The sequence below is a fragment of the Pipistrellus hanaki genome, assembly GCF_964339955.1.
Source record: "Pipistrellus hanaki genome assembly, chromosome: X".
NCBI lineage: Eukaryota > Metazoa > Chordata > Mammalia > Chiroptera > Vespertilionidae > Pipistrellus > Pipistrellus hanaki.
The window spans coordinates 59,663,317-59,690,603 of record NC_140524.1 but is presented as its reverse complement, the minus strand read 5'-3'; the positions used below and the strand labels follow the sequence as shown (position 1 = coordinate 59,690,603).

Genomic DNA, 27,287 nt, shown 5'->3' with positions numbered 1-27,287 from the left:
CAATTATAATACAAATTTTATAAATATTGATATGTTTTTACATTAATTATATGATAACTATGCCTATAGCTACAAAGGTGTGTTTTCAGGGTTTTTTTAACAATATTTTTTATTGATTTCAGAGAGAAAGGGAGAAGGAAAGATAGAAACATCAATGATGAGAGAGAATAATTTATTGGCTGCCTTCTGCACACCCCACATTGGGGATGAAGCCTGCAATCCAGCCATGTACCCTGACTGGGAATCAAAGCATGATCTCCTGGGTCACAGGTTGACACCCAACCACTGAGACACTTGGGTCGGGCCCAAAGGTATGCTTTTAAATTCAAGGACCAATATATAGAAATTCTTTGGAAAAGCAATTTCCAGAAAGTTGCTATTCAAGTTGTAGTGAGTAAAATTTTCCATCGTAAGTTTTTTTATAAAAAGGAAAGCTGCCCTAACTGGTTTGGCTCAGTGAATAAAGCAGCCTGTGGGCTGAAGGGTCGCAGGTTCGATTCTGGTCAAGGGCATGCACCTTTGTTGTGGGCACATCCACATTAGAGGTTATGCAGGACACAGCTGATTGATGTTTCTTTCTTATCAAGAGAGATCCCTTCCTCTCTGTAAAAACTCAATAAATTATAATAAAAAAAGGAAAGCAAATATATACTACTATCGAGTCATAGTTTGTCTCCTAGTGTTATTCTAAAGGACCACAAAATGCAACACACTGGATTAAAGAAATATGTTGCACTGGCCAGGTACCTAAGTGGTTAGGGTATCGGCCCACACACTGAAGAGTTGAGGGTTTCTTTCTTTCTCAAGGGCACACACCTGGGTTGTAGGTTTGATACCTGGTCTGGTCAGAAAGTTTGCAGGAGGCAACAAATCTATGTGTCTCACATAGATGTTTCTCTTTCTCCCTCCTCCTTCCCTCCTTTCTACTCTCTAAAAATCAATGGAAAGATATCCTCTGGTGCTGATTAACAACAACAACAAAAATCAACATTAGACATTAATTAAAACAATTTTTAAAATAAAATAAGAAATATATCAAGGGTTTGATTGACAATACCAGACTAGCAGAGATGAACATTAAATAATAATACACAAGACATTTTTGAGCTTTATAGACACGTTTTTTCCCCCTTCAAATGACACTAATTGGTTTATATGGATTGTAATAAACTTGGGAAATGTATATGTTTTTGTGCCCTTACTGAAAATTCTCAGAATTATAGAGAAATGTATTTACTACAGTGCAATTTAAAATATAAGATTTATGAGGAACAATCTACTTCTCCACATATATAATCTCAACTTCAAAAACTTTTCCTGCCCAAGCAGGTTTGGTTCAGAGGACAGAACGTTGGCCTGTGGACCAAAGGGTCCTGGGTTCAATTTTGGTCAAGGGCACATACCTCAGTTGCAGGCTCCTCTCCAACCTGGGCCTTGGCCAGGGCTCGTGTAAGAGGCAAAAATTTGATGTTTCTCTCACATTGATATTTCTCTCTGTTTTTTCCCTCTCTCTTCCACTCTCTCTAAAAATCAGTGGAAAAATATCCTCGGATGAGGATTAAAAAGAAAAGTTTCCTTATTCCCACCTTTCTTTAACTTTTCAACTTCTTACTGGAGTAGGCAATATTAACCATCAAAGCTAATTAACTTAAATAACAATCTTTGAAACATTTTTGGCTCCCTCTCCTGTTCCTCCCTGGTGCCACATCCTGCCCATTCTAGCCCTTCTATGATGTCCCTGCTGCCTACCACACTGAGACAAGACTGCTCAGAATGACACTGAAATCTCTGAGATGGCCACCTCAATGCTCCCACCTTACGGTCAACCACTCTTTCACCTGTCCTAACACATTCTGCCACTGAGTCTTGCTCATATTGTTTGCTCTAAGGAAAGCATGCATTTTTTATATCTATAAAAGTCCTATCCTCAAGTTTCACCCTTTGGCCTCTTCCATAAAAGCCTTTTCTTATCTAAGTTTCTTATCAGAACGACTTTCTCATCTAAACTACAGTAAGTTATATTTTCATGTCGCACTTCTCACATTGATTCCTGTTGTATCAAGTATTGTATGTATGTCTTTTCTTACCTTCCAGATTTTAAACACACTCAAGCAAGAAATGTCTCACAATGATTTTTCTATCACCAAAAACCCATAGTATGGCACCTTTGCAAACAATATATACTCCACTGTTCAAGAAATGTATGAAAGAACATACTATCTGATCAGAGATATGAAAACCTCAATAATCTAGAAGAGTTACAAAATAAAATCAAAAGGAGGCCATTAAAACACAATATGCTGTCAAATGTAAGCTAACAGAAACTGCCATCCTGTTATTTTTTATGAGTAAAGAAACAGAATAAAAACATTAATGTTTATAGATTATTTAATCCTATCATTCAAAATATAATACTTAACAAGGAATAGTCTCAATGCAGTCATAAATCAATTACCTTTGCTTGCACTTTCTATATGTTCCAGTTCTTCAGGAAATTTCAGAATATCCCGGTATTTTTCTTCACAAATTTCCGCAATAAAATGTAAGAGGGTTGTTTTTTGATCTGATGATTTAGTATCTCTGATCTGGAATGAGTAAAACAAAAATATTAGTATTTTTTAGTAACAAGTACAATTTTTTTCTTAAATAAGTAGAATAAATAAACTCAATTCATCCTAACTAATTAAAAAAATAAGTTTTGGGTAGGTTCCAGTGGGGTCTAGTAATAATGCTATGAATTTTAAAATGAATCCTGCATTTTAAAAGCAAGAAGGATGACCTAATAATAATAACTTTAAACGTAAACGGACTAAATAGTCCAGTGCAAAGATGTCAAGTAGCTGAATGGATAAAAAAAATGACCCGTACATATTTGTCTACAAGAGACCCAATTCAGAAAAAGGGACTCACACAGACTGAATGTGAAGGGATGGAAAAATATCTTTCAGGCAAATGGGAAAAAAAAAAGATGGGCTAGCAATACTTATATCTGACAAAAATAGACCTCAAAGTGAAGGCCATAACAAGAGATAAGGAAGGCTACTTCATAATACTAAAGGAATTGATATAACAAGAAGATATAATCCTGACAAACGTATATGCAACTAATGTAGGAGCACCCAAATATATAAAACAAACTTCTGGAAGATATCAAGGGAGACATCAACAACAATATAATCATAGTAGGGGACTGTAATACACCACTGACATCACTGGATAAATCCCCTATACAAAAAAATGAGCAAAGAAACAGCAATCCTAAATGACTCACTAGATCAGATGGACTTAATTGACATCTTCAGAACATTTCATCCTAAAGCCACGAAATATATATTCTTCTCAAGTGCACATAGGATGTTTTCAAAGAGAATATATATTGGGTCACAGGCAAAGTCTCTCGAAATTTAAGAAGACTGCCATTACATCCAGCACCTTCTCAGACCACAATAGCATAATATTAGAAATAAACTACCATAAAAACAATGAAATAATTCAAAAATTTGGAACCTGAATAGCATGCTGTTATATAATGATTAGGTTACCAAAGAGATCAAAGAAGAAATTAAAAACATCCTGGAAACGAATAACAATGAAAACACAAAAAAAATCCAAGATCTATGGGACACAATGAAAGCAGTCCTGAGAGGGAAGTTTATAGCTCTACAGGCTTATCTTTAAAAAAAGAAGAAAAAGGAAAAAAAATGGTAGTAAATTATCTAAATCTACAACTTAAAGATTTAGAAAGAGAACAATAAGAAAAGCCCAAAGTGAGCAGAAAGGAGGATATAATAAAGATCAGAGCAGAAATAAATGACATAGAGGCCAAAAAGCAAACAAACAAACAAACAAAAAACAACAATACAAGAGATCAATGAAACCAAGAGCTGGTTTTTTGAAAGAATAAACAAGATTGATGAATTACCAGCCATGCTCACCAAGAAGCAAAGAGAGAGGACCCAAATAAAATAAAATAAAATAAAAATCAGAAATGAAAGAGGCGAAATAACAACAGACCCAACAGAAATACAAAGTATTATAAAAAATACTATGAACAACTCTATTCCAACAAACTGGACAACCTGGAGGAAGTGGCCATATTCCTAGAAAAATAAAACCTTCCAAAACTCAATCAAGAAGAATTTAGGAAGAAACCAAGAGATGGCACTAAAACTGCTTCATTGCACAACAATTTCAAAACTATAACTAAAAGACAAAACGTCTATCACCCAGAACCACGGGAAAGCTGGCTGAGTGGAAGTTCTACAACTAGAAGGAAAGAGAAAAGAGCATTGAAATATGATCAAGTGCTGAAAAGCTAAGGTATGCAGGTGCGCAAACCTAGTTGGCGGTGGGCAACTGGGTACACTGCTCTTTTCAACCCGAAGGGAGACAAGCTCCTGATTAAGTTGAACTCTAGTTTCTGGAGAGACACTGGGGACCCATACTCCTACTGAGAAAAGCTGGACTGTTTACCATCGGGACAGAAAGTGAAGGTGACTTTCTTGCAGAGGTGTGCCCAGCAATCATTGTTTATGGCTCTCGGGCATGGGACATGGGGACTTGGAAATGCAGAAACACAGAGATGGCTAACTGGCAGCCATTACTGCTTGCTACGCCCTAGCCTAGTGACTCCCTGAGACCGCACAATCTACAAACCCGCCAAAGTTCCACACAGTGGTTTTGCATATAAATAGCCTGCCCTATCGCAGCTTTACCTAACAAGCTACAGCTCTGGACAGACAGTTACAAAACCTCCAAACCACAAGAAAAGAGGAAAAAACTGTGTTCTCACTGTAGCTCCTGCTGGGTGGTCTAGACAGTAGCTAAACTGCACCCCAATTGGAAATCCAAAAGCTAGTGTATCTAGTGAATGTGAAATGACACCAGATTTCAACTACTCACACCCATAAGTGACAAATTCAAGAGGCAGACTTAGTGAGCACCAAAGCACCACTGAAACAAGTTCTGCCCCATAAGCATGTCTCCACACAGCAATTCTTCCATTATAGACACAATGGGTCCTCCCAGCCAATTGGCCTGGAGGTCAATTCCTCCCAGTGATCCCAACAACAATCAAGATTTAACTACAACAAGGCTGTACAAACAGTCCGCAAAGGGGTTCACAAAGAGTGTCCACGTCAGGTAACTGGGAGGCCGACCCAATGGGCCATATAGGACACCTAGCACACAAAGCCATCCTACCAACTCAGGGAAGCAGCAAAAATGTGGAGACAAAGAAACAGATCACAAATGAAAGAAATTGGAGAAAACAAGCAACTGTATATAGAGTTCAAAATCATAGTTCTAAGGTTTTTCAAGAATTTCCTAGAAAAGGCTTATAAATTTAACGAGACTCTCGAGGATATGAAAAAGGACCAACTAGAAATTAAACATACGCCTACTGAAATAAAAAAAAAAAATATTATACAGAGACCCAACAGCAGATTAGAGGAACTCAAGAATCAAGTCAAAGATTTGAAATACAAAGAAGCAAAAAACACTCAACCAAGAAAGCAAAAAGAATCCAAAAATTTGAAGATAGCGTAAGAACGCCCTGAGACAACTTCAAGCATACCAAATCAGAATTATGGTGGTGCCAGAAGAAGAGAGAGAGAGAGCAAGATACTGAAAATCTATTTGAAGAAATAATTACTGAAAATTTCCCCTACTTCTTCCACATTATATATGTGGAGAAGTATATTATATATGTGAAAGAAATAGACTTACAAGTCCAGGAAGCACACAGAACCTCAAACAAAAGGAATCCAACGAGGGCCAAACCAAGACACATCATAATTAAAATGCCAAGGACAAAAAACAAAGAGAATATTAAAAGCAGAAAAACAAACAAACAAACAACAACAAAAAAAACAACAGTTAATTACCTACAAGGGAACACCCATATGATTGTCAGCTGATTTCTCAACAGAAACTATGCAGGCCAGACAGGAGTGGCAAGAAATATCCAAAGTGATGAATAGCAAGAACTTACAACCAAGATTACTCTACCCAGCAAAGTTGTCATTCAGAATTGAAGGTCAGATAAAGAGCTTGACAGATAAGAAAAAGTTAAAGGAGTTCATCACCACCAAACCAGTATTATATGAAATGCTGAAAGGTATTCTTTAAGAAGAGGAAGAAGAAGAGAAAAGTAAAGATAAAAATTATGAACAACAAATACATATCTATCAACAAGTGAATCTAAAAGTCAAGTGACTTAAAATATGAGGAATAGAATAACCTGGTAAATATAATAGAATCAGGGGCATAGAATGGGAGGGCATTGATAATTCAGTGGGTAATGGGTGGGGGGGGTATGGAAAGAGACTGAACAAAAATAATACACCTATGGATGAGGACATTGTGGGTAGGGTAGGAACTGGGTGGAGTGAAGCTATAGGGGGGAAAAAGAGAAACAATTGTAATGATCTGAACAATAAAGATTTACTAAAACAAAAAAAAAATTGACAGAAGAAAAAAAGAAAAATCTAAAAAATCTCAATAGGCTGATAACTATGAAAGAAATTGAAGCAATCATTAAAAAATTTCCAGCAAACAAAAGCCCAGGGCCAGACAACTTCACAGGGGAGTTTTACCAAACATTCAAAGAACAACTAAAACCTATCTTCCATGGATTATTCCAAAAAATTCAAGAGAAAGAGACACTTCCAAGCTCATTCTATGAAGCCAGCATCACTGTAATACCAAAACCATATAAAGAGAACAAAATGAAAGAGAACTATAGGCCAATATCCCTCATGAACATACATGCCAAAGTCCTCAAAGAAAATTCTAGCAAATCAGATCCAACAGTACATCAGAAAGATAATACAACATAACCAAGTAGAGAATTTATTCCAGGGATGGAAGGATGGTAAAATACTGCAAATCAATAAACGTGATACATCACATAAACAAACTGAGAGATAAAAATCACAGCCGTGCCCTAACTGGTTTGGCTCAGTGGATAGAATGTCGGCCTCTGGACTGAAGGGTCCTAGATTTGATTCTGGTCAAGGGCATGTACCTTGGCTGCAGGCACATCCCCAGTAGGGGGTGTGCAGGAGGCAGCTGATAGATGTTTCTCTCCCATTGATGTTTCTAACTTTCTATCCCTCTCCCTTCCTCTTAGTAAAAAAAAAAAGTCAATAAATATACATATATATTTTTAAAATCACATAATCATATCAATTGATGCAGAAAAAGCATTTGACAAAATCTAACACCTTTCCTTGACAAAAACCCTCAGCAAAGTGGGAATAGAGGAATCATACCTCAACATAATAAAAGCCTTATATGACAAATATACACCCAACATCATACTCAAAGGGCAAAAACTAAACCCATTTCCTCTAAAAACAGGAACAAGACAAGGATGCCCACTTTCACCACTCCTGTTCAACATAGTACTAGAAGTACTAGCCATAGTGATCAGATAAGAAAAAGAAATAAAAGGCACCTCAATTGGAAAAGAAGTAAAACTCGCATTGTTCATAGCTGACATGATATTATACATAGAAGATCCCAGAGACTCAATAAAAAAAAAAAACGACTAGAACTGATAAATGAATTTGGCAAGGTAGCAGGATACAAATTTAACGCAAAGAAATCTATGGTCTTTTTATAACCAATAATGAACTCACAGAAAGATAAATTTTAAAAAATCTAATTTATCATTGCAGAAAAAAAATTAAGATACCTAGGAATAAACTTAACTAAGGACGTAAAAGACCTGTGCTTGGAAAACTACAGGACATTGAAAAAAGATAATAGAGGAAGACGTACATGAATGGAAGAACATACCATATGGATTGGTAGAATCAACAGCATTTAACTGTCCATACTATCTAAAGCAATCTATAGATTCAATCCAATCCCTATTAAAATACCAATGGCATATTTCAAAGATCTAGAACAAACTCCAAAAATTCACCTGGAATAAAAAAAGGCCCTGAATATTCAAAGCTGTCCTGAGAAAGAACAAAGTTGGAGGGATCACAATACCAGATACCAAGCTATATTGCCAAGCCATGGTTTTCAAGACTGCCTGGTACTGGCAGAAGAAAAGAAGACATATAGACCAATGGAACAGAACTGAGAACCCAGAAATTGACCCAAGACGTTATGCTCAAATAATATTTGACAAAGGAGGCAAGAGCATATAAAATGGAGTCAAACAGTCTCTTTAATAAATAGTGCTGGGAAATTTGGTCAGATATATGCAAAAAATGAAACTAGATCACCAACTTACACATACATGAAAACAAACTCAAAATGGCTAAAGGACTTGAATGTAAGATGAGAAACCATAAAAATCCTACTACAATATTCCATAGGCAGCCAAATTATAGGCATATGTCATAGCAATATCTTTACAGACACAGATCATAGGGCAAGAGAGACTACAGAGAAAATAGACAAATGGGGTTACATCAAAATAAAAAGCTTTTGTACAGAAAGAAAAAAAAATCAACAAAAGAACAAGAAAGCCCACTGCATGAGAGAGAGAGAGAACATAATTACCAATGTTATAACCAAAAAGGGTCTAAACTCCAACATTAACAGGGAACTAATACAACTTAACAAAAGATAGATAAACAACCTAATTAAAAAAAATGGGCAACAGACCTAAATAGTTACTTCTTGAAAGAAGACATAAGGAAGGCCAAGAATCATGTGAAAACATGCTCAAAGTCACTAATCATGCCAAAGATGCATATCAAAATGACAATGAGGGATCATCACACACCTGTCAGAATGGCTATCATTAACAAATCAACAAATGAGAAGTGCTGGTGAGGATGTAGAGAAAAAGGAACTCCTGTGCACTACTGGTGGGAATTCAGACTGGTACAGCCACTGTGGAGAACAGTATGGAGTTTCTTCAAAAAAATAAAAATGGAACTCCCATTTGACCCAGTGATACCACTTCTAAGAATATATACCAAGAAACTAGAAACACCAATCAGAAAGAATATATGGCTGAAACCGGTTTGGCTCAGTGGATAGAGCGTCGACCTGAGGTCTAAAAGGTCCCAGGTTTGGTTCTGGTCAAGGGCATGTACCTTAGTTGTGGGTGCATCCCCTGTAGGGGGTGTGCAAGAGGCAGCTGATCGATGATTCTCTCTCATTGATGTTTCTAACTCTCTATCCCTCTCTCTTCCTCTCCATAAAAATCAATAAAATATATTTTAGAAAAAGAAAAAGAAAAAGAAAGAATATATGCACCTCAATGTTAATAGTGGAACAATTTACCATAGCTAAGATTTGGGAACAGCCTAAGTGTCCATCAGCAGATGAGTGGATTAAAAACACAATGGAATACTACACTGCTGTAAAAAGGAACTCCTGCCATTTGCAACATGGATGGAACTGGAGAGCATTATGCTAAGTGAAATAAGCCTGTTAGAAAAAGATGAATATCACATGATCTCACTTATTTGTGGAATATAATGATCAACATAAACTGATAAACAAAAACAGATCCAGAGAGGCTTAAAATAGACAGTCAAACCTCAGAGGGAAGGTAGGGGAAAGTGGGGGTATGGGGAGAGATCAACCAAAGGACTTGTATGCAAACATATAAGCCTAACCAATGGACACAGACACCAGAGGGTGAGGACATGTGTGGGTGGTGGTGGGGGGAAAGGAGATAAAGACACATATGTAATAACTTAATCAATAAAGAAAAACATTTTAAACAGTAAAAAAATAATTTGAATCTATTTTTAAAAATTTATAAATTATCATGGCAAAATGAATCATTCTTTTCATGAGAAAAGAACTTTCATGTATTGATAACAGAATTTCAAGTTAGTGTGTGCTTATGTTATCATCATTTTGTTCTTTGCTGTATCACAGAAATATATTCTTGAAAGTAAGATTCCTTTGTGAGGTTATATTTATTTGTAGCCATCATTTATGTAAAATAATGTAAAAGAGTAAACACATTTTACCCTCCTTTACTTGCATGGGCCATCAAAAAAAGAATAACTGACAACTTCTTATGCAGATTTATGAATAGAATCCCAGCACACAATCATGGTAATATGACAAAGTTTATTTGAATCCTTACAAATTATATTTCCTTTGCAGAGACACTAGGAAAGAGATGCTACAGTTAGAATAATAAAAATCTTTAAAGTATAAGACAAAAAAAATCTATGATGAGAATCTAAGTGTTTTCCTTAATATAACTCTCATACTAGACTAAGCTGCAAATGCAATCAAGGATTTACTGAAAAACAAAGGATAAATATGGCATAAAATATCAAGTTTTCTCATTCTATTGGATGTTTTAATTCTATAATCCTTAGATGATGGATTTGTCTACTGATGTTCATACTGATTCATGGGTTTTTAGCTTTAAGGATTACTCTGTTTTGAGTAAATGAGTATTCTTCACCAACAGCTTTATAATACGGCTGTGGAGGATATTTAGCTAACTATAGAGGAATTTAATCTTACTGTTTTAGTGACTTAGACCAAAAAAATTGCATTTAGTCAATCAGTCCATATTGAATCTCTTTTGTGCTAAAGATTTTAAACAACTGTTTACAGCCCAATGACATGAAAAACTTCAAAGAAATATCACTATTCAGGCTGAAAAGAAACAGCCACAGGAGGCCTGATGTTGAAAGTTCCAGTGGACACAATTATTTCTTTTGGAATTTCTGGAATTACCTTATCCCAAGTAGGTAAAAATATTTAAAACTTGGCATTATTAGGTTGATTCACCAAACACTTTAAAGCAGCACAAGGTTGAAATGACACAATTCAAGAACAAGCTATAAGAACAAAAGCACCAAAAACCTCAAGGGCAATCTGTCTTAAGTAAGGCTTGTGGCTGTATATGAATCAATGGGAGGTTATCTTTCCTAAAGAGAGGTCTTTACCTGGGATTACAGTGTTACATGTTCACAAAGTGTATCATTTCAGAGTATGCTGGCTATTCCAACTAATAAGAAAATTAACATTTTTTTTTCCACATAAATTACTCGAATTCCTAAATTCTAAAATCCTAAAAATTAGGGAAAATAAAGGTACATCTTCCAAAGGGAGAGGAAATTGTGCTCGCTTTGGCAGCACATATACCAAAGGGAAAGGAAATTGATCTATATTTTATGAATTTTGTGATGACAAATACACACACACACACACACACACACACACACACACGCAAAACAATAAAACAACCTAATTTTTCAGAACACTAAATTGTACAAGTATATTATATTTTTTTAAATGCACATGGGCTACACTAGAAAGTAAAATATAAAAATTAAAAAAAGCATTGTGCTTATAAGTCAATTGTATGGATGACTTAAAACTTCAGCTGCTGACATAAATACTTATACATGCTTAATTAAAAAAACATTTTAATTCAGAATCAGGTTCATTAATTTAATTTCTGCTAAGAAATTTAGCAGAATCAATGGCTATATTTTAAAAAGATTAAGCATAATATTTCACTTAAATAAATACCCTGGTATCTTTGTCAAAATCAGAAAGAGTTGTAGACAGAGTATGCATGTAATTTTTATTTTTATTTTATTTTATTGTATTAACTAGGCCCAGTTCATGGATTCATGCACATTGAAAGGAAATTAATTAGAATAAATATTTTAATATCGCTATTCGCCCTTTCTCTATAATAGAAGTATCAACCAAATTCACAATCGACAATGACAGATTGAAACACACATGTATGAGTGGCACTAGCGAGAACTTTATATGTATCGCACATGTGCGAGTCAACTTAGCCTGTTATAGATATAGAATAAATTAGACCTGCTTTCTGATGTAGCTAAACTTTTTCCAGCCCAGTGAAGCATCTCAACTTCTCTTTCAGCAGCAGAACAGTAAATATCAACATGAAGCAGGTTATTTTTGCAGATCACACAAGGAGAACAAAGGGTAAATTATTTAACTGCAGCAGTGTTTGACTATATTCTGTGCAGTGAGAAAACCTGAAGTCACTTTCAAGGTCCACCATTTCTTACTTCTTTTCAGTTGGGTCAAGTTTCCAAGCTTTCTAAATCTCCGTGTTCTGGCTAATGAAAAGAAAATAGGATTCCACTGAGTCTCCTATCTACCTACTACAGGACTCCGGCGAGGATCAAATGAGATGAGTCATGGGAAAATGCTTCACAAACATTTGGTTAAAGTGTAAAATGTTTCCATGTGGCAATAAAGCAAGTCATGTTCCTGGGCTAAAGACACTAAAAGGAGGCTAGTTGTTGCTAGAGAGAGGAAGTTGTGCGTTGCTCCATCAATCATTACCTGGAGGGACACTTAGCATATTAGCCTTTTATATACCAGTATATAGAGCCTTGCCCAAGTATGTTTTACGGTTTTAGAGAGGGAAGAGAATGAGAGGGAGATAGAAAGAGATAGAGGAAAGAGAAACATGGATCAGTTGCCTTCCATACCCCCTCCTACTAGGGATGAAATCTACAACCCGGGTATGTTCCCTGGCTGGGAATCAAACCCAAACCATTTGGTGCATGAAACTATGCCCCAATAAACAGCCATACCAGTCAAGGCTGCATGTATTTTTCTCAGAATTCTAATATTCCCTTTGAAGCATGCGCAAGCATGGCCAAGTACCTGTCTTATCAAGCTAAGAAATACCTCAGTTGATATAGGAGTCAAATTGCTAAATCTGTATTACAATATTTATTTTTTAAATAACCTCATACAGATAGTCCATTTTAAGGTTTCAAGTTGGAATGGAATAATCATGACAAATATGTGGTCTTAGTTATTTTTCTCTATGTATATGAACCTTAGGCCAATCATTTTAAAATAAAATTTAAGTATCTATACTAATAATAGCCTAGGTCCATCATGACCTAAAAGACAAGATGGACGACCAGTCACCAGGAAATGCGTGGAGCACCTCTTGGTTCCTCCCCTGTGGCCCACAGGCTCCTATCACAGCAAGGCTGGCAGCAGGTGGGTAGGTGGGGCAGTGGAGGGTGGGAGGATCAGGCCCACAAAGAGGCTTGGAGAAAGAGGCAGTGTGTGATCAGCAGCTGCCGTGGATGCTGTGGATCAGGCCCGGAGAGAAAGGCAGCTATCAGTGGGGCCTTTCTGGATTTCACAGAGGAGCTAATGGCTGCCTAGGAGGTGGAGCTTTTGATGCTGACTGGCATAGAAAAGAATAAATCAGAACCTAGTCTGGGTGAACTGCGAAATCAGAACCTAAGGTGAGGGCTGAGGTGGGGTTTTAAGGGCAATAGCTGTTTGGTGTAAGGTGTAAGAAAGCGGTTCAATGTTTTAATAAACAGTTTGCCAGTGTAGTGCATCTGGCTGGCTATCAGTCCAGATGTAGGGATTATGTATTTTTGTCTGCAAAGAGCATCTCCTGATGAAAAAGGCTTTCCCCCACATTTAAGCAATCCTATCCTATATAATATATCTATACTAATAAAAGGGTAATATGCTAATTAGACTGGGTCAACCAGCTATCTTCCAGACATCTTGACTTCCTTCTGGATAAAGCCATTGTGGTGGGGGCTGAGGCAGAGGCAGTTAGGACAATCAGGTCAGCAAGGGAGGATAGTTGGGGGTGAGATCAGGCCGGTAGTGGGTAGTGGATTAGGGACAATCAAGCCAGCAGGGGACAGCAGTTGCGGGTGGCCAGGCCAGCAGTGGAGGGCAGTTAAGGGGTGATCAGGCAGGCAGGCAGAGGCAGTTAGGGGTGATCAGGAAGGCAGGCAGAGAGGGTAGGGATGATCAGGCAGGCAGGGAGGTGAGTAGTCAGGAGCCAGTGGTCCCAGATTGCAAGAGGGATGTCTGACTGCCAGTTTAGACTCAATCCCGAGGGGTTCCTGATTGGTGAGGGTGCAGGCTGGGCTGAGGGAATCCCCACTCCTGTGCCTCTAGTTAAAATATAAAATGAAAGAATATTTATGAAAATATATTTACTTTGTTCTATCATATCATCAGTCTCACTTACCATAAATACACCATTCACACATTAGCCACTGTCTCTCTCAGGACCTATGGTGTTGTTCAGTGTTAGCACAGAAGGCAAGAATATTTACCTTCATGAATTGTAATGGCTAATGGTATTTATCCAATAATTTGATCTTCCAGTGTACTAATTGGATATATACATTTCTTGGGATAATATAAAAGTAACCTAATCTGAGTTTGGGCAAAATTACTTCTAAATGTTTGGGTTAGTTTATTAACAAATAAAATTGATTTATCTCTGATATCTGGTTAACTAGAAATTATGTTAATTTAAATTAATATCAAATCAAATATTGCAATAATAGTTCTCCAGATTGCCTAAGGCTCAGTAGTGACTAGAAACATTTCAACGTTTGCTATAGCCAGGAGCCAAGTGCCTTTTTACATTCCTGCCATTGCTCTCCCTCCCTCCTCCCAGCAGCCACAGTGAGGCAGGAGTGTGAGGGATATAAGACTTCTCTTTATAAGATGCAAAAGGATGAACAAAATGGTCACCCTACAATCCTCTTTCTTGTACATATTTCTAAGTAATAAAAACACAAACAGCAGTTTCAGAAATTGAAAATCTCTGAAAAAGTTCAAAACCTTTTATAATATTTTAATGAGCCGAGTTATCAACAAATGATAACATTAAAAGTAAAATAGAGTAATTCACTACCTTCACTAATAAAGTGCCATCAGTTAATAAACCACATAGCGATTTGAATTGTAATAATTTAACCAATAAATGTTCCAAATAAAGATTAATAACTGAGTTTATACTAACGGCATCTACCTAATCTATAATAACTTCCTGAAAAGGTATATTAATACAAAATAGCTTTAACAGAAAAACACTTATTTCTATAGCAAATTCTGATTTTTCTTTTTCCTAATAAATATGAGTGCTATATATATATGTATATGAGAGGCCCGATGCACGAAATTTGTGCAAGGGGTTCGGCCTTCGCAGCCTCACCTGCCTCGGCCTGCCCTTGCAGCCCAGGGTTACTTAGGAAGGTTGTCCCTATGGTTGTTCTGCTGTTTTGTCTAATTAGCATATGAGCTCTTTATTATATAGGATAATATTTATATTTGACATGTTAAACACATTTTCAAAATTTTACTTAGCAAAATATGAACAACTAATTGCCATGTAAAATATTGTTTTTTTTTATTTCAAATGCTTTTATTCAAGCTTCAAAATATGTGAACTTTGTCCTATCTTTGAATCAGGGGTTTGAGCACACAGAAGCCAGCACACAGCCAGAGTGCCTTGCCTGAGAAAACAACATTTTAATCATCTATGTCAGTCATATTCAATCTTTCTCCGAAGGACCCCTTCTGTAGGTAATTTTCCCTTCTGCTGAGATTTAAGCCTATTTTTTCTTGCTCTGTTCTTAGTGGGAGAGAACTGGACACTCTATATAACCACCTCTCACAGGGTGAAAGTTCCCTTCGCATATGTCCTATTTTCTACATCAGTGATTTTTACCTTTTTCATATCACGGCACACATAAATTAATTATTCAAATTCTGCAGCACATCAAAAAACAGGTTTGTCGACATGACAAAAAATATATAATTTCCATTCATTCACCCCAGACAGCTATTGCTGTGTTGACTATTGTCATTTTTTATTTGACAATGTAAGGGAAAAGAGGTCAGTAGCCCTAATAGTTAGTATTTCATGTTTTAAAAATTCTTGTGGCATGCAGGTCTACTCTAAACCAAACAGTTTCAGTTCTTTTAATTTCTCCAAACAAGTTAGTTTTCAAATGTTTAATTTTGTCACTATAAAATTAAACATTTAAAAAATTACAGTTAACTAATTTTATTTATAATTATAATTTATGCATCATAGAATATATGTGAATGGAATATCTTATATTATACATTACATATTATAGAATATACTGGTATACATGATTGGAATAATTAGAATCCAATCAAAGTTTCTTTTGCACAGGCTCCCATCACCTACTAGAAAAGCATACAAACTTCTTGGTTTTGCTCAAAAGGCCTTTGCGAGCTAGACTTTCCTAACTTGTCCCTGCTGCACACCCTTCTCTTCAGTCTGATCACAGTTGCTTGGACAGAACATGCAGTAAAACACCACTGTGCTTTTGCACATCTCTTTCTAGATTCCCCTTCCTTCCTTCTTTTTTTTTTTTTTCTTCTTCTATCTGCCAGGTGAATACCTAGTCATGTTTCAAGACCATCCAACTACCACTTCCTTCCTGAAGACTTGTTTATTTCAGGAGTAATCAAGACCTACATTTGCTATGTATGCCCTTCACTATATACCTTTCAACATGATAATTTCTTCCAGTCAGCATATGCTCTTTCAATGGCAGAAATGTTTTACTGATCTTTTCCTTATATATCCATGGTACCTAAGAGAATGCTAGAATATACTAGGTAGGCAATAAATGTTTCTGAATGAAGATTTTTCTCCACATAAGCTCCCATTTGAGTGAGCTACAGAGCAATACATTTAACTTAAACTACTCGTGTTTGTGTGTGCATACCCACATATACACAAGAGTTGACTCTGATTGACTACAAAGCTAGATGTTTCCAGGACAACCTATTTGAGAGGTGGGAGTGAATGCCAGAATAAAGTTAAAATGTGCCCTGCAGGAAGTGGAGCACCATGCATTTGTAAGAGGAGGAATTTTGGAGCAAAGCAAATATGAATGTACAAGTGCATTCAATAATGCACTGTGGGCTAGGGACTGTGCTGGGATTGAGGGATCAGATATAAATAGCACATCTCACCTTCAAAGTCTCTGGGAGCTCAGACTTTAGGAGAAAACACAAAATTATACAGAAAAGAGACAACATAGGAGAGTAACTTAGTGGCAAATTATGTAATTAAAATGTCAACTAGAGTATATATAAAAAAGGCAAAGAAAAGGGCAAATTCAATACACATTGTGAACACAAACATGATTAAGTAACGCAAAGAAATATTTTGAATGAGGAAAAGGGAAAAATCAGACTCCAAAAGTTGATTAAAAGGATGGCTGTAGCATGTCAATAACAAGGAAAGCAATGACTCCAGAGAGAGCTGGCTTGAGGAAAGAGGTCACAGGCTCATCTTTTAAATAAAAGTATTAGCTACATGGAGGTAATCTATGAGAAGGTGGTCATGATTGTTCCATTCTTTGTGCTTCATTTTATCGTATATTAGAAGCCAGGTGCATGGATTCGTGCACAGGTGGGGTCCCTTGGCCTGGCCTGCACCCTCTCCCAATCTGGGACCCCTCAAGGGATGTCAGACTTTCAGTTTTGGCCTCTAATATGCACGTAAGATCTTTGGTTAATATCTTCCCGCCCTCCCCCCTGCCTTTCCTCTGAGATTCATAAGTGTGTTCCATGTTTCCATGCCTATGCATTGAGCACCTGCCCTCTGGTGGTCATTGCTACCAGTCGAATGGTTGCTTAGGCATATATATATATATATATATATATATATATATATATATATATATATATAATTTAACCTAATTATGCTTGTTAAACATCCAAATGACTAACACTATATGTCTCAGCTTTCCCATCTTTAACACGGGCATTAAATAATACTTGTGCTCACATACTTGCACAATTGAATGAGAATATTTTTTATGACCAGATCATTATCCAGATTAGAAGTCATGGGAGCCAGCTTTAGCTTCCCATCTTCCCACAGAGAGAGTCATTAGTGTAACCTTAAAGTCCCTCTGTGCTCAGGGCCCCTGTTACCACCATGACCATGTGTCTAGCTCTAGCTATTATCCCTCAGTACCCACTTTAGCTGTGCAGGCATCCTAGCTGCTGTTCCTTGAATCCACCATGTATGAATCTCCCTCAGAGTGGTTATGAGTGCTTTTTCTCTGCCTGGAAGGTTTTGCTTTTACTTACCTGCATCTTTGCCTTCTGTCAAGATCTATTCTCAAAAGTCACTCTTTCACCATGGTCTTTCCTCCTAGCCACTCTATCTAAAATTGAAATCCACTTGTAATACCTCTTACTTCCTCCCTCTTTTATTGTTCTTCACAGCAATAACTCAAATATACTATATATTATTTACTTATTTACTGAACAACACTTTCTACTAGAATGTTAGATACACAAGTGCAGGGCTCTCTCTCTCTCTCTCTCTCTCTCTCTCTCTCTCTCTCTCTCTCTCTCTCCCTCCCTCCCTCCCTCCCTCCCTCCCTCCCTCTCTCTCTTTTGGTCTTTTCCATTCACTTTTTTTTTAAATAGTTTGTTGATTTTTTAGAGAGGAAAAAAGATAGACACATTAATATGTGAGTACAACATCGACTGGCTAACTCCTGCACACAGCTTACTCAGGATTGAACCAGCAAGCCAGGCATGTGGCCCTTGACAGGGAATCAAACCAGCAACCTCCTGGTGCACTACACAATGACTAACTGACTGAACGGCATCAGCTAGGTCTCTTTTATATACCCAGCATCCAAAACAATGGCTGGCACATAATCAGCACTTAATACCTTAATACATATTAATTGAATGCACAAATGGGTGAATATTTCTCTCCATTTGCCTTGTTCTTCCTCACCCTTCTTCCATCATCAGGTGGTAGTATCACATTCCTCTTTTAAGGGAGAGGAGACCAAAATCTGTCACCCATCTATCATATGCCCATGGGCCAGACACTTTGATAAGTGCTTTATATGTATCAGTTTTTATTGTTGTTGTTAATCCTCACCCAAGGATATTTTCCCATTGGTTTTTAGAGACAGTGGAAGAGAGAGGGAGAGACAGAGAGGGACATTGATATGAGAGAGACACATTGATTTGTTGCCTCTTGCATGCACCCTGACCAGGGCCAGGGAATCTGCAAACAAGGTACATGCCCTTGGCTGGAATTGAACCAAGGACCCTTCAGTCCACAGGCTGATGCTCTATCCTCTGAGCAAAAACCAGCTAGGGCTATATCACCTTTTTTTTAAAATTATCAAAACAATTTCATGAAATAGTTCTGAATATGCTTATCTACACTAATAAAAGAGAAATATGCAAATTGATCATACCTTTGCAATGCCCACCAGCCAATCAGAAGTATGCAAATTAACCCAACAAAGATGTCGAGTTAATTTGCATATGCAGGCACCAAGTGGCCTGGGGCAGGGCAGGACTCTTTCATCATCAACATGGTGATGAAGTAGGCATTCTGCAACACCCCAGCAGCTCTGGGCCTCTGGGCAGCATTGTGAAGGCAGAAAGGCTGCTCCAGACCAAGCAAAGGCAGAAAGATGGCTCCACCTGTAGTGAAGGCAGTGCCAGCAGCCAGGGGAAGGAAGATCCATTCTTGCACGAATCTTCGTGCATCGGGCCTCTAGTTTTATAGATAAGGGACTACATTTGGAATACTTAAGTTGGTTGACCTAGGTCACATAGTTAATCAGAGTTTGTGCCAGAACACAGCATGGTAATATGTACCCTGAGTGTTTAATAGATACTGGACTGAATTAAGTGTCATGGTCAATGAAGAAGGTGTGTGAGGAAGGGCAGAAGTTTGGAGGGTTTTAGAGAGTGGTGCTAATGAGTCTTTCTCAACTTCCCTAAGCATAATTAATAAATGCTGATTTTGCTTTCCCATGTGATTTATATATAATCAGCATTTGTCCCACAATATACACAGTCTCACCTACCAGATTGAGAACACCTTAAAAATGAGAAATGTGTCAATTCTGTTCAGTAAATGTTCATTAAATAAATATTTGAGAGAGGACAAAGATAATTAGGACCAATTTGATGAATTGAGAAATCTTAGGTGACCTTCAAAGCACAGCTTTAATACAGTGCCAGAGTGCAAGATGAAAAAGAATGGATATCCAGAAAGAGGTGGTAAAGTGTAAGTTAATGTATTCAAAATGTTGACTGTGAATAATAACTAGGTAATAGAAAGAGGGGGCAGCAGAGCCAACAGCTGGAAAATAGTGAGGCTGTTGACAAAATATTATTATAATTATTTCTCCTGAATAAATTCAGCATAATTAGGCCTGATGGGATTAAGTAATACAAGAACTAAGAGTTAAAAATCATGAGAAAGGAGAATGGATGGGCAATGACTACCTCTCTGCTTCTCAAACTATGGTCCCTTAACCAGCAGTATCAGCATCACCTAGGAACTTGATAGGAATGCAGATTTGGGGACCAAATACCAAATCCACTAAATCAGAAACTTTGAGGGTAGTGTCTACCAATCTGTGTTTAAACATACTGGAAAAAATTCTGGCATCACCTCTAGGCATATTTTATGTATGCTAAATTTTAAGAACCACTAGATTTCCTTAAAGGAAATTTCCAGCCAAAAATATGCATGGCAATTGCCTACAGCTTGCCTGGGCCCTCTCATAATTAATTACCTTTACATATAACAAGCTGAAGTGTCAACATAATTTCAAATCTTAGTGTCAATTTAAAACTAGAGAGGAATTGTCTACCAATTTGTGGCATGTGAAGGACAGAATCACTGTGAATGCTCTTAATTAATTTACATGAAAACGAGACTTATTTGTATTATAATTGACCATGTACTTTTCCAAGAGCAGAAGACCCAAACAATATGCTCCATGCTGTTAAGATTCCATATGGATTGTTCATAAGTCTTCTAAAGTATCCCTCATCTTTCACCTAAGACTGCATTGAAAATACACTTACTTGATGCTGTAGTGTCTTTTCTACTTTGTACGTATTACTAGAGTGATGAACTAGATAACCCAGCTGATCATTCTTGCTTTTCAACTCTAACTCAAGCTACAGACTCACTTCTCATTGGAAAATCTGAATTATTGCTTAAATATTTAGTCAATAATTATGAATGAGATTATCAAATTCTAGTTGCAGACATCAGATTGCAAGCTTTCCATAAAAATAAAAAAAATATTGCATTGCAAATGTATTTCACCACTCCTAACTTCAGGGTTAATGTGTTCTGGGGCTTTAAGGAGACAAACACCTCAAGCCACATGCCATACAGAGTTGATTCATATGAACCTGCAGAGACAGAGCACAGTGTTTGAATGAATGTAAAAAAAAAGACAGCAAAAAGAGAAAGCATCATCTCTGTCCATGGCACAGGCCCTGTGTCTGATATTGTGTTTCCTGTGCTGGCAACCCTATTTGGAGGTGAAGGCTAAGAGTGAGAATGTGCTCATGCATTACCTACCAGACATTAGAGAGGACCAAAGCCATGGACCTTCTGCCCCCACCTAAAGAACCATTACACCCAGCTTGCAGAGTGCACAGAGAATTATCAGCATGAGTAAAGAAGCACATAACCAGCCAGCTGTGAGAAATGTTTTCTTCCAAAAAGAGACAAGAATGTGCAGAAGCAACACTAGGTTTTCCTGCATGAATTGCTGTAGAGCAAGTATTTATTAGAAACTAACCTGATTTGCATATAAGGAACTAAAAAAAATGATGTAGCAAAGCAGTATGAATATTACTAAAGGAAAAGATTCAGGACACTTATAAGCAGGCCCGTCTTTAAAGTGTATGAAAATTTTAATTTGAGATAAAAGTCTAGGTACACATGGATTGCATCTGAAGAAAGACCTTAGACCAGTCCCCCACCCCCCAACCTTTCCCCCCTTGATGTTTATACCTATGGCCACATGAAACTCAGCAAATGTATCAACAGAACCTAAACTCAGGAAAATCCAAAATGGCCTAATCCTTCTCTGTCAAGGAAAGTGTCTGACAGATAGCAACACTAAGCAATATACATTTAGATTGGATTATCATTGGAAGGAAAGGAGAGAGTGGGAGGCAGTGAAGAAATCTGGTTGAGTCATTGGAATAAGCCCATCTAAACTAGCAAATATGATCAGATAATTCGATTTCATTTCTTTTTAGTAAAGTTTTTCCCTAATCAAGGCTTCTTTTCTCCCTATTATATTTGTATATTTATGGAACAGTTAATATTTAAGCAATCATGAATGCTCCAGTGCATATATCAAAATGACTGCTGCTTGCCAGTCTTGATACAGCGCATGAATTCTAATGTTAGCCTCCTTTATTTAAACAAAATGAAGTTCTGTGCTCTCTGCCAAGGGTTGTTTACAAATTATTGCTTTCTTCAACACCACCACACACTGCAATAACATTGAAAAAGATAATGCATTTTTAAGGATTGCAATTACCATAAAGACATTAGCTCTGTAGCTATGTTCAGCCAGGTTTAATACATGCTTTCCTGGTTTTATTTCTAAATCTGTCACCAAAAATGGTTTTCTGAGCTCTACATGACCAGGGCTGACACTAATTCAGCCAAATATAATTTACAGTGGAAGATGTCTTACTTCTTTACGTAGGCTTGATCATACCTGTTTTATACTCTTTTAAAAAAAAATCTTTATTATTGAAAGTATTACACATGTCCTCTTTTTAACCCCATTGATCTCTCTAGCCTTTCCCCCTCCCCACCCTAGGCCTTCACCACCCTATATGCATACAATTCTTTGGTTGATAGGTCAGAGTGTCTGCCCACTGGTGATCAGTGCATGTCATAGGGACTGGTCTACCGGCCGATTGTCTGCCCCCTGGTGGTCAGTTCACATCATAGAGAGTGGTTGAATGGCCTTAGCAAATCATTAGCATATTACGGTTTGATTGGTTGAATGGATGGCCAGACACCATATTAGGCTTTTATATATTATATGGGATGCTATTGTGAACATTCTTTTATTATAGCAAAATACCCTATATAATAAAAGCTTAACCCTTTGCACTCCGCTGTTCCCTCTCAGGGGACATCGGAATTCTAGCATATCATTCGGATGTCCCCTCTCAGGGGACATCGGAATTCTAGCATATCACTCGGATGTCCCCTCTCAGGGGACATTGCAGTTTATTAGTGATTACGGGGAATTGAGTTAATTCAACGCACGTTTCGCAAAGTAGCGTCGAGTAGCTGGTAGCCAATGTCCAGAATGGTTCGGAGTAGCTGGTAGCCAATGTCCAGAATGGTTCGGAGTGCACAGGGTTAATATGCAAATTGTTCATTCAGATGGTCGTTGACCCACCCACTCACCCCACCTCCCCACTGAAATTCGACAGTCTGTTCCATTCTTCTATGTCTCTGGATCTATACACTCTTGATGTAGGTATTATGGATTTCAGACAAAAAGGGAACAGATCTTATCAATTGTGTAAAAGTTAAGCAATTTAAAAATTTTTCACTACTTATTCATGGTAGCAATCTGTGAAAGGAGAGCTTAAATTTAAAACGATGACAACATTAAGTAACATAAAGATTATCTTAATTGTCACCTTCAGGCCCAGCAGAGCATCCATGATGTTAGTTTCCCAGAGAAGACAAATGTTGCCTTCCTGCTCTTCCTGCTCCAACTCTCAGCATTTTCCCTTCTAGCTCATTCGGGAGAAGGTCCTGCACATATGCATTGCCTGAAACAGCCAGGCCCAGTGGCAAATCAACAATCATTTGTATTTATATTAGGAAAGGCCAGAGAGAAGTGATGAAGCATGCCTATACTTTAAAAAAAAAAGCTGGACTATTACTTTGAAGTGCCCTTAATCAACCTGCCTCTAGAAGGCATACCAAACAGAAATTCCTCTGAGAATAGTTTTAACAAAAATCAAATTATTTTAAATTAATACAGAAATAGTTTCCGAGAATGAATATCTCCAAGGTGTTAAGTGGCTTCTTCTCAGAAATGATTCCAGCATTTAACTGAAACTTTTTATATTGTCATGAGTATTTTACTTAACAAAACTGTTTTATATGTATGAGGTTTGAGAATGGGTGGAATAGTTTTTGGTGTGTTTTTGTGTGTGTGTGTGTGTGTGTGTGTGTGTGTGTGTGTGTGTTTTGTTGTATTTTTTGTGTGTGTGTGTGTGTTTTTTTGTGTGTGTGTGTTTTTGGTGTTTTTGTGTGTGTGTGTGTGTGTGTGTGTGTGTGTGTTTCTTTAAAGATGAGCACCACCACCAAAAGTGTATATAAATCTGATTTTGATATATATATATATATATATATAAAATCACATTTGGTGGTTGTTTAGCTATTTAAGAACTCTGAAGGTCTAAGACATGTAGTATTTGCTAAAGCATAATTACAATGTAGAATTGAGAAGCATCTATTCTGGGTGAGTCACATAACTATGCTGATGTTTGTAGCTATTTCTGTTTGTTAATTTGTATAATACTACTATATACTATTCTACCATATGAATATAAATAACTTTAGTTATATTCTCCTGTTGAACATTTCCATTATATAGTCTCCATTTGGAAGGTTCATTACAGATATTAGAGATAACTAGAGGCCTGGTGCACAGATTTGTGTACCAGTGGGGTCACTCAGCCTGGCCTGCGAAATTAGGCCGAAACCTGCTCTTCATCATCCCCCAAGGGGTCCCAGATTGAAAAAGGGCACAGGCCAGGCTGATGGACCCCACTCATGCACAATTGGGGCCAGGGAAGGACATGGGAGGTTGGGCAGACTGGGAGGGACCAAAGGAGGGCCCCAGGGTGTGTCTAGCTTATCTCACTCAGTCCCGATTGGCCGGACCCCAGCAGCAAGCTAACCTACCAGTAGGAGCTTCTGATCCCTGGTGGTCAGTTCACATCATAGCAAGCGGTTGAGCAGCCTTAGCATATCCTTAGCATATTATGGTTTGATTAGTTGAATGAACAGCCGGACACTTAGCATACTAGGCTTTTATTATACAGGATGCTATTGTGAACATTCTTTTATTATAGCAAAATATCCTATATAATAAAAGCCAAATATACTAATTTTCCTTCAGGTGGTTGTAGACCAGGAGCTTGACAGGGAGTTCAACCACTTCCTATGAAGTGTGCTAAACACCAGGGGGGGTTCAGAACATGACAGACATTGGCAATGCAGCACTGGCAGTGGGTGGCAGTGGAGGTGCTGCCAGCCCTGATGGGACCAGATGAGAGTGGGGCCACAGCAGAATGGTGGAGCAGATGAGCAGGGAGTGCCAGACCAAGGAGGGTGCGAGTGGGGGCTCAATCACCCTGAAGATCACCTCCAGATGTTGACCAGTGGTGGTATCAGAGGCTGGGGCAAAGCTCCCAGGCACTGAGGGAACTAGGTGGTGGTCCTGAACCCGACCAATCACCCCACAGATAGTGACTAGTGGTGGTGGCATGGGGAGGGGTGCCTCCTGGCTCCCAAGCACTGAGGGAGCCAGGCGGGTGGCTCTGACCAAAATGATCACCCTGCAGATAAAATGGAGGAGCAGGTGAGTGGTCAGCACCAGGCCGTGGCACGGTATCAGGAGGGGCTGTGGGGCTGCGAGGCAGGGGGTGCGAGCTGGGACTGTCAGCCTGGGAGCGTGAGCTGGGGCCGATCCCTGCAGGCCACCATGAGGGAACCATAGTTCCTTTCAAGGTGCACAGATTTGTGCACTGGGCCCCTAGTCAGATTAATATTTTGCCATTCTCATGGGTATGAATGACATCTCTTTGTGGTTCAATTTAATTGTAGTTCTGAATGTGAAATGATAGACACCTTGGAAAACAGTACCTTTTAAAATTAAACCTAAATTAGCCTGCTAAATTTGGTCAAACATTTAATTAACTTACCCCTAATGCTTTGGCAGGGCCAGACCAAATGATCTTATTGGCCTTACAAGGCCCAGGGGATGGACATTCCCCATCCCTGTTATACAGCAATAAAACAAAGTAATACAAAGGACAGCATTACTTGATGATTCCATTCATATGAAATTCTTTAAAAAAAAAAAAAAAAAAAAAAAAAAAAAAAAAAAAAGACAAAAAAGCTATACTAACAGAAAGCAAATGAGTACTTTCCTAGAGCTAGGAGTGAGGACTGATTACAAAGGGTCATAAGAAAACTATACAGGTTGATGGAACTGTTCCGTATCTTGATTGTGGTGAAGGTTACACAATTGTATAGAAATTATAAAATCCATCAAACTTTACCCCTAAAAATAAGTAAATATGATTATGTTAGGTATACGTTGGTAAAGTCACTTCTAATAACAAAGGTTTATTTCAAATCTCTCTTAATCATGAACATATTTTGCTTCTGAAAGAATGACAACACAACAAAGTCCTAAGGAGTTGCTTTCAGAAGTTGATGACTACCCTGGCCTCTCATTGATTTCAAGAAGCCTGGAATTTAGAAACATAGAGGGATCTGAATGGACCAGGCTATGATTGATGGAAAATACTTGTAATTTTGTTTCTACATTTCTTCCCAAATGCTTTTCCACTTTTCTCAGCACAGGTGTCCAAGTAAAATATTCTGTTTTAAGATAAGTACCTAGCTATTTGCTTGAATTTAAAAACAGAATTTGTCCTTTTTCTAAACTGCCTCTGAATAGCTTATATTTTCTTGTAGCATGTTGCTTGGCTCCTCAAGTGACCCCCTCACAAATAGCATTAAATATTGACTTTCTTCATTTTATTTAACTTCTCTATAAAATCTTATGACATCCTCTTACTAAAGGAAATATGATTTTGTTTTTTGCCCAATTAGTGAAACAGGAAGGGTCAAAACATACACCAGTCACACAGTAGTCTCATTATCTTACTGTTTTTAAATAAGCACTGATTTTGCCCAAAGTTTAAAAAACAATAACACTTACCGTATTTTCCGGCGTATAAGACGACCCCCCTAATTTTACAGTTAAAACATAGGTTTAGGCCTATATTCGCTGTATAAGCCTACCCCCCACTTCCGAGGCAACACCAGTTCTTTTTTTAATAGACTGTCTCTCTGCGTTTCCTTAAAAAACTGAAAATAGAACTCCCATTTGACCCAGTAATCCCACTCCTAGGAATATATCCCAAGAAACTAGAAACACCAATCAGAAAGGATATATGCACCCCTATGTTCACAGCAGCACAATCTACAATAGCTAGAATCTGGAAACAGCCTAGGTGCCCGTCAGCAGATGATTGGATCCAAAAACTATGGTATATCTATACAATGGAATACTATGCTGCCATAAAAAGAAAGAATTCTCATCATTTGCAGCAACCTGGATAGAACTAGAGAACATCATGCTGAGTGAAATAAGCCAGTAAATGAAATAGAAATACCAAATGACCTCACTCATTTATGGATATTAAAGAACATTATAAACTGATGAACCAAAAGATAGATATAGAGACAGTAAAGCAACAAGCAGACTGTCAAATTACAGCGGGGAGGGGAGCGAGATCTGGGGGAGATAAGAGATCAACTGAAGGACTTGTATACATGCATATAAGTACAACCAATGGACACAAAACTCTGGGGAGAGAGGGTATGTATGGGAGGGGGGGCAATGTTAAAATATGTACAC

At 37.7% G+C, this 27,287-nt stretch overlaps 1 protein-coding gene across 7 annotated transcripts in view; it reads right to left on the bottom strand.

The window, feature by feature from the left end:
• Positions 1 to 27,287, bottom strand: part of DIAPH2 (diaphanous related formin 2) — a 942,260-nt gene that overhangs the window by 432,936 nt on the left and 482,037 nt on the right. For all 7 annotated transcript variants that reach the window (XM_084870674.1, XM_084870677.1, XM_084870675.1 and 4 more), the window contains one exon: positions 2,456 to 2,585. In XM_084870674.1, coding sequence (XP_084726800.1) covers positions 2,456 to 2,585 — 130 coding nt within the window. The remainder of the gene's footprint in view (positions 1 to 2,455; positions 2,586 to 27,287) is intronic.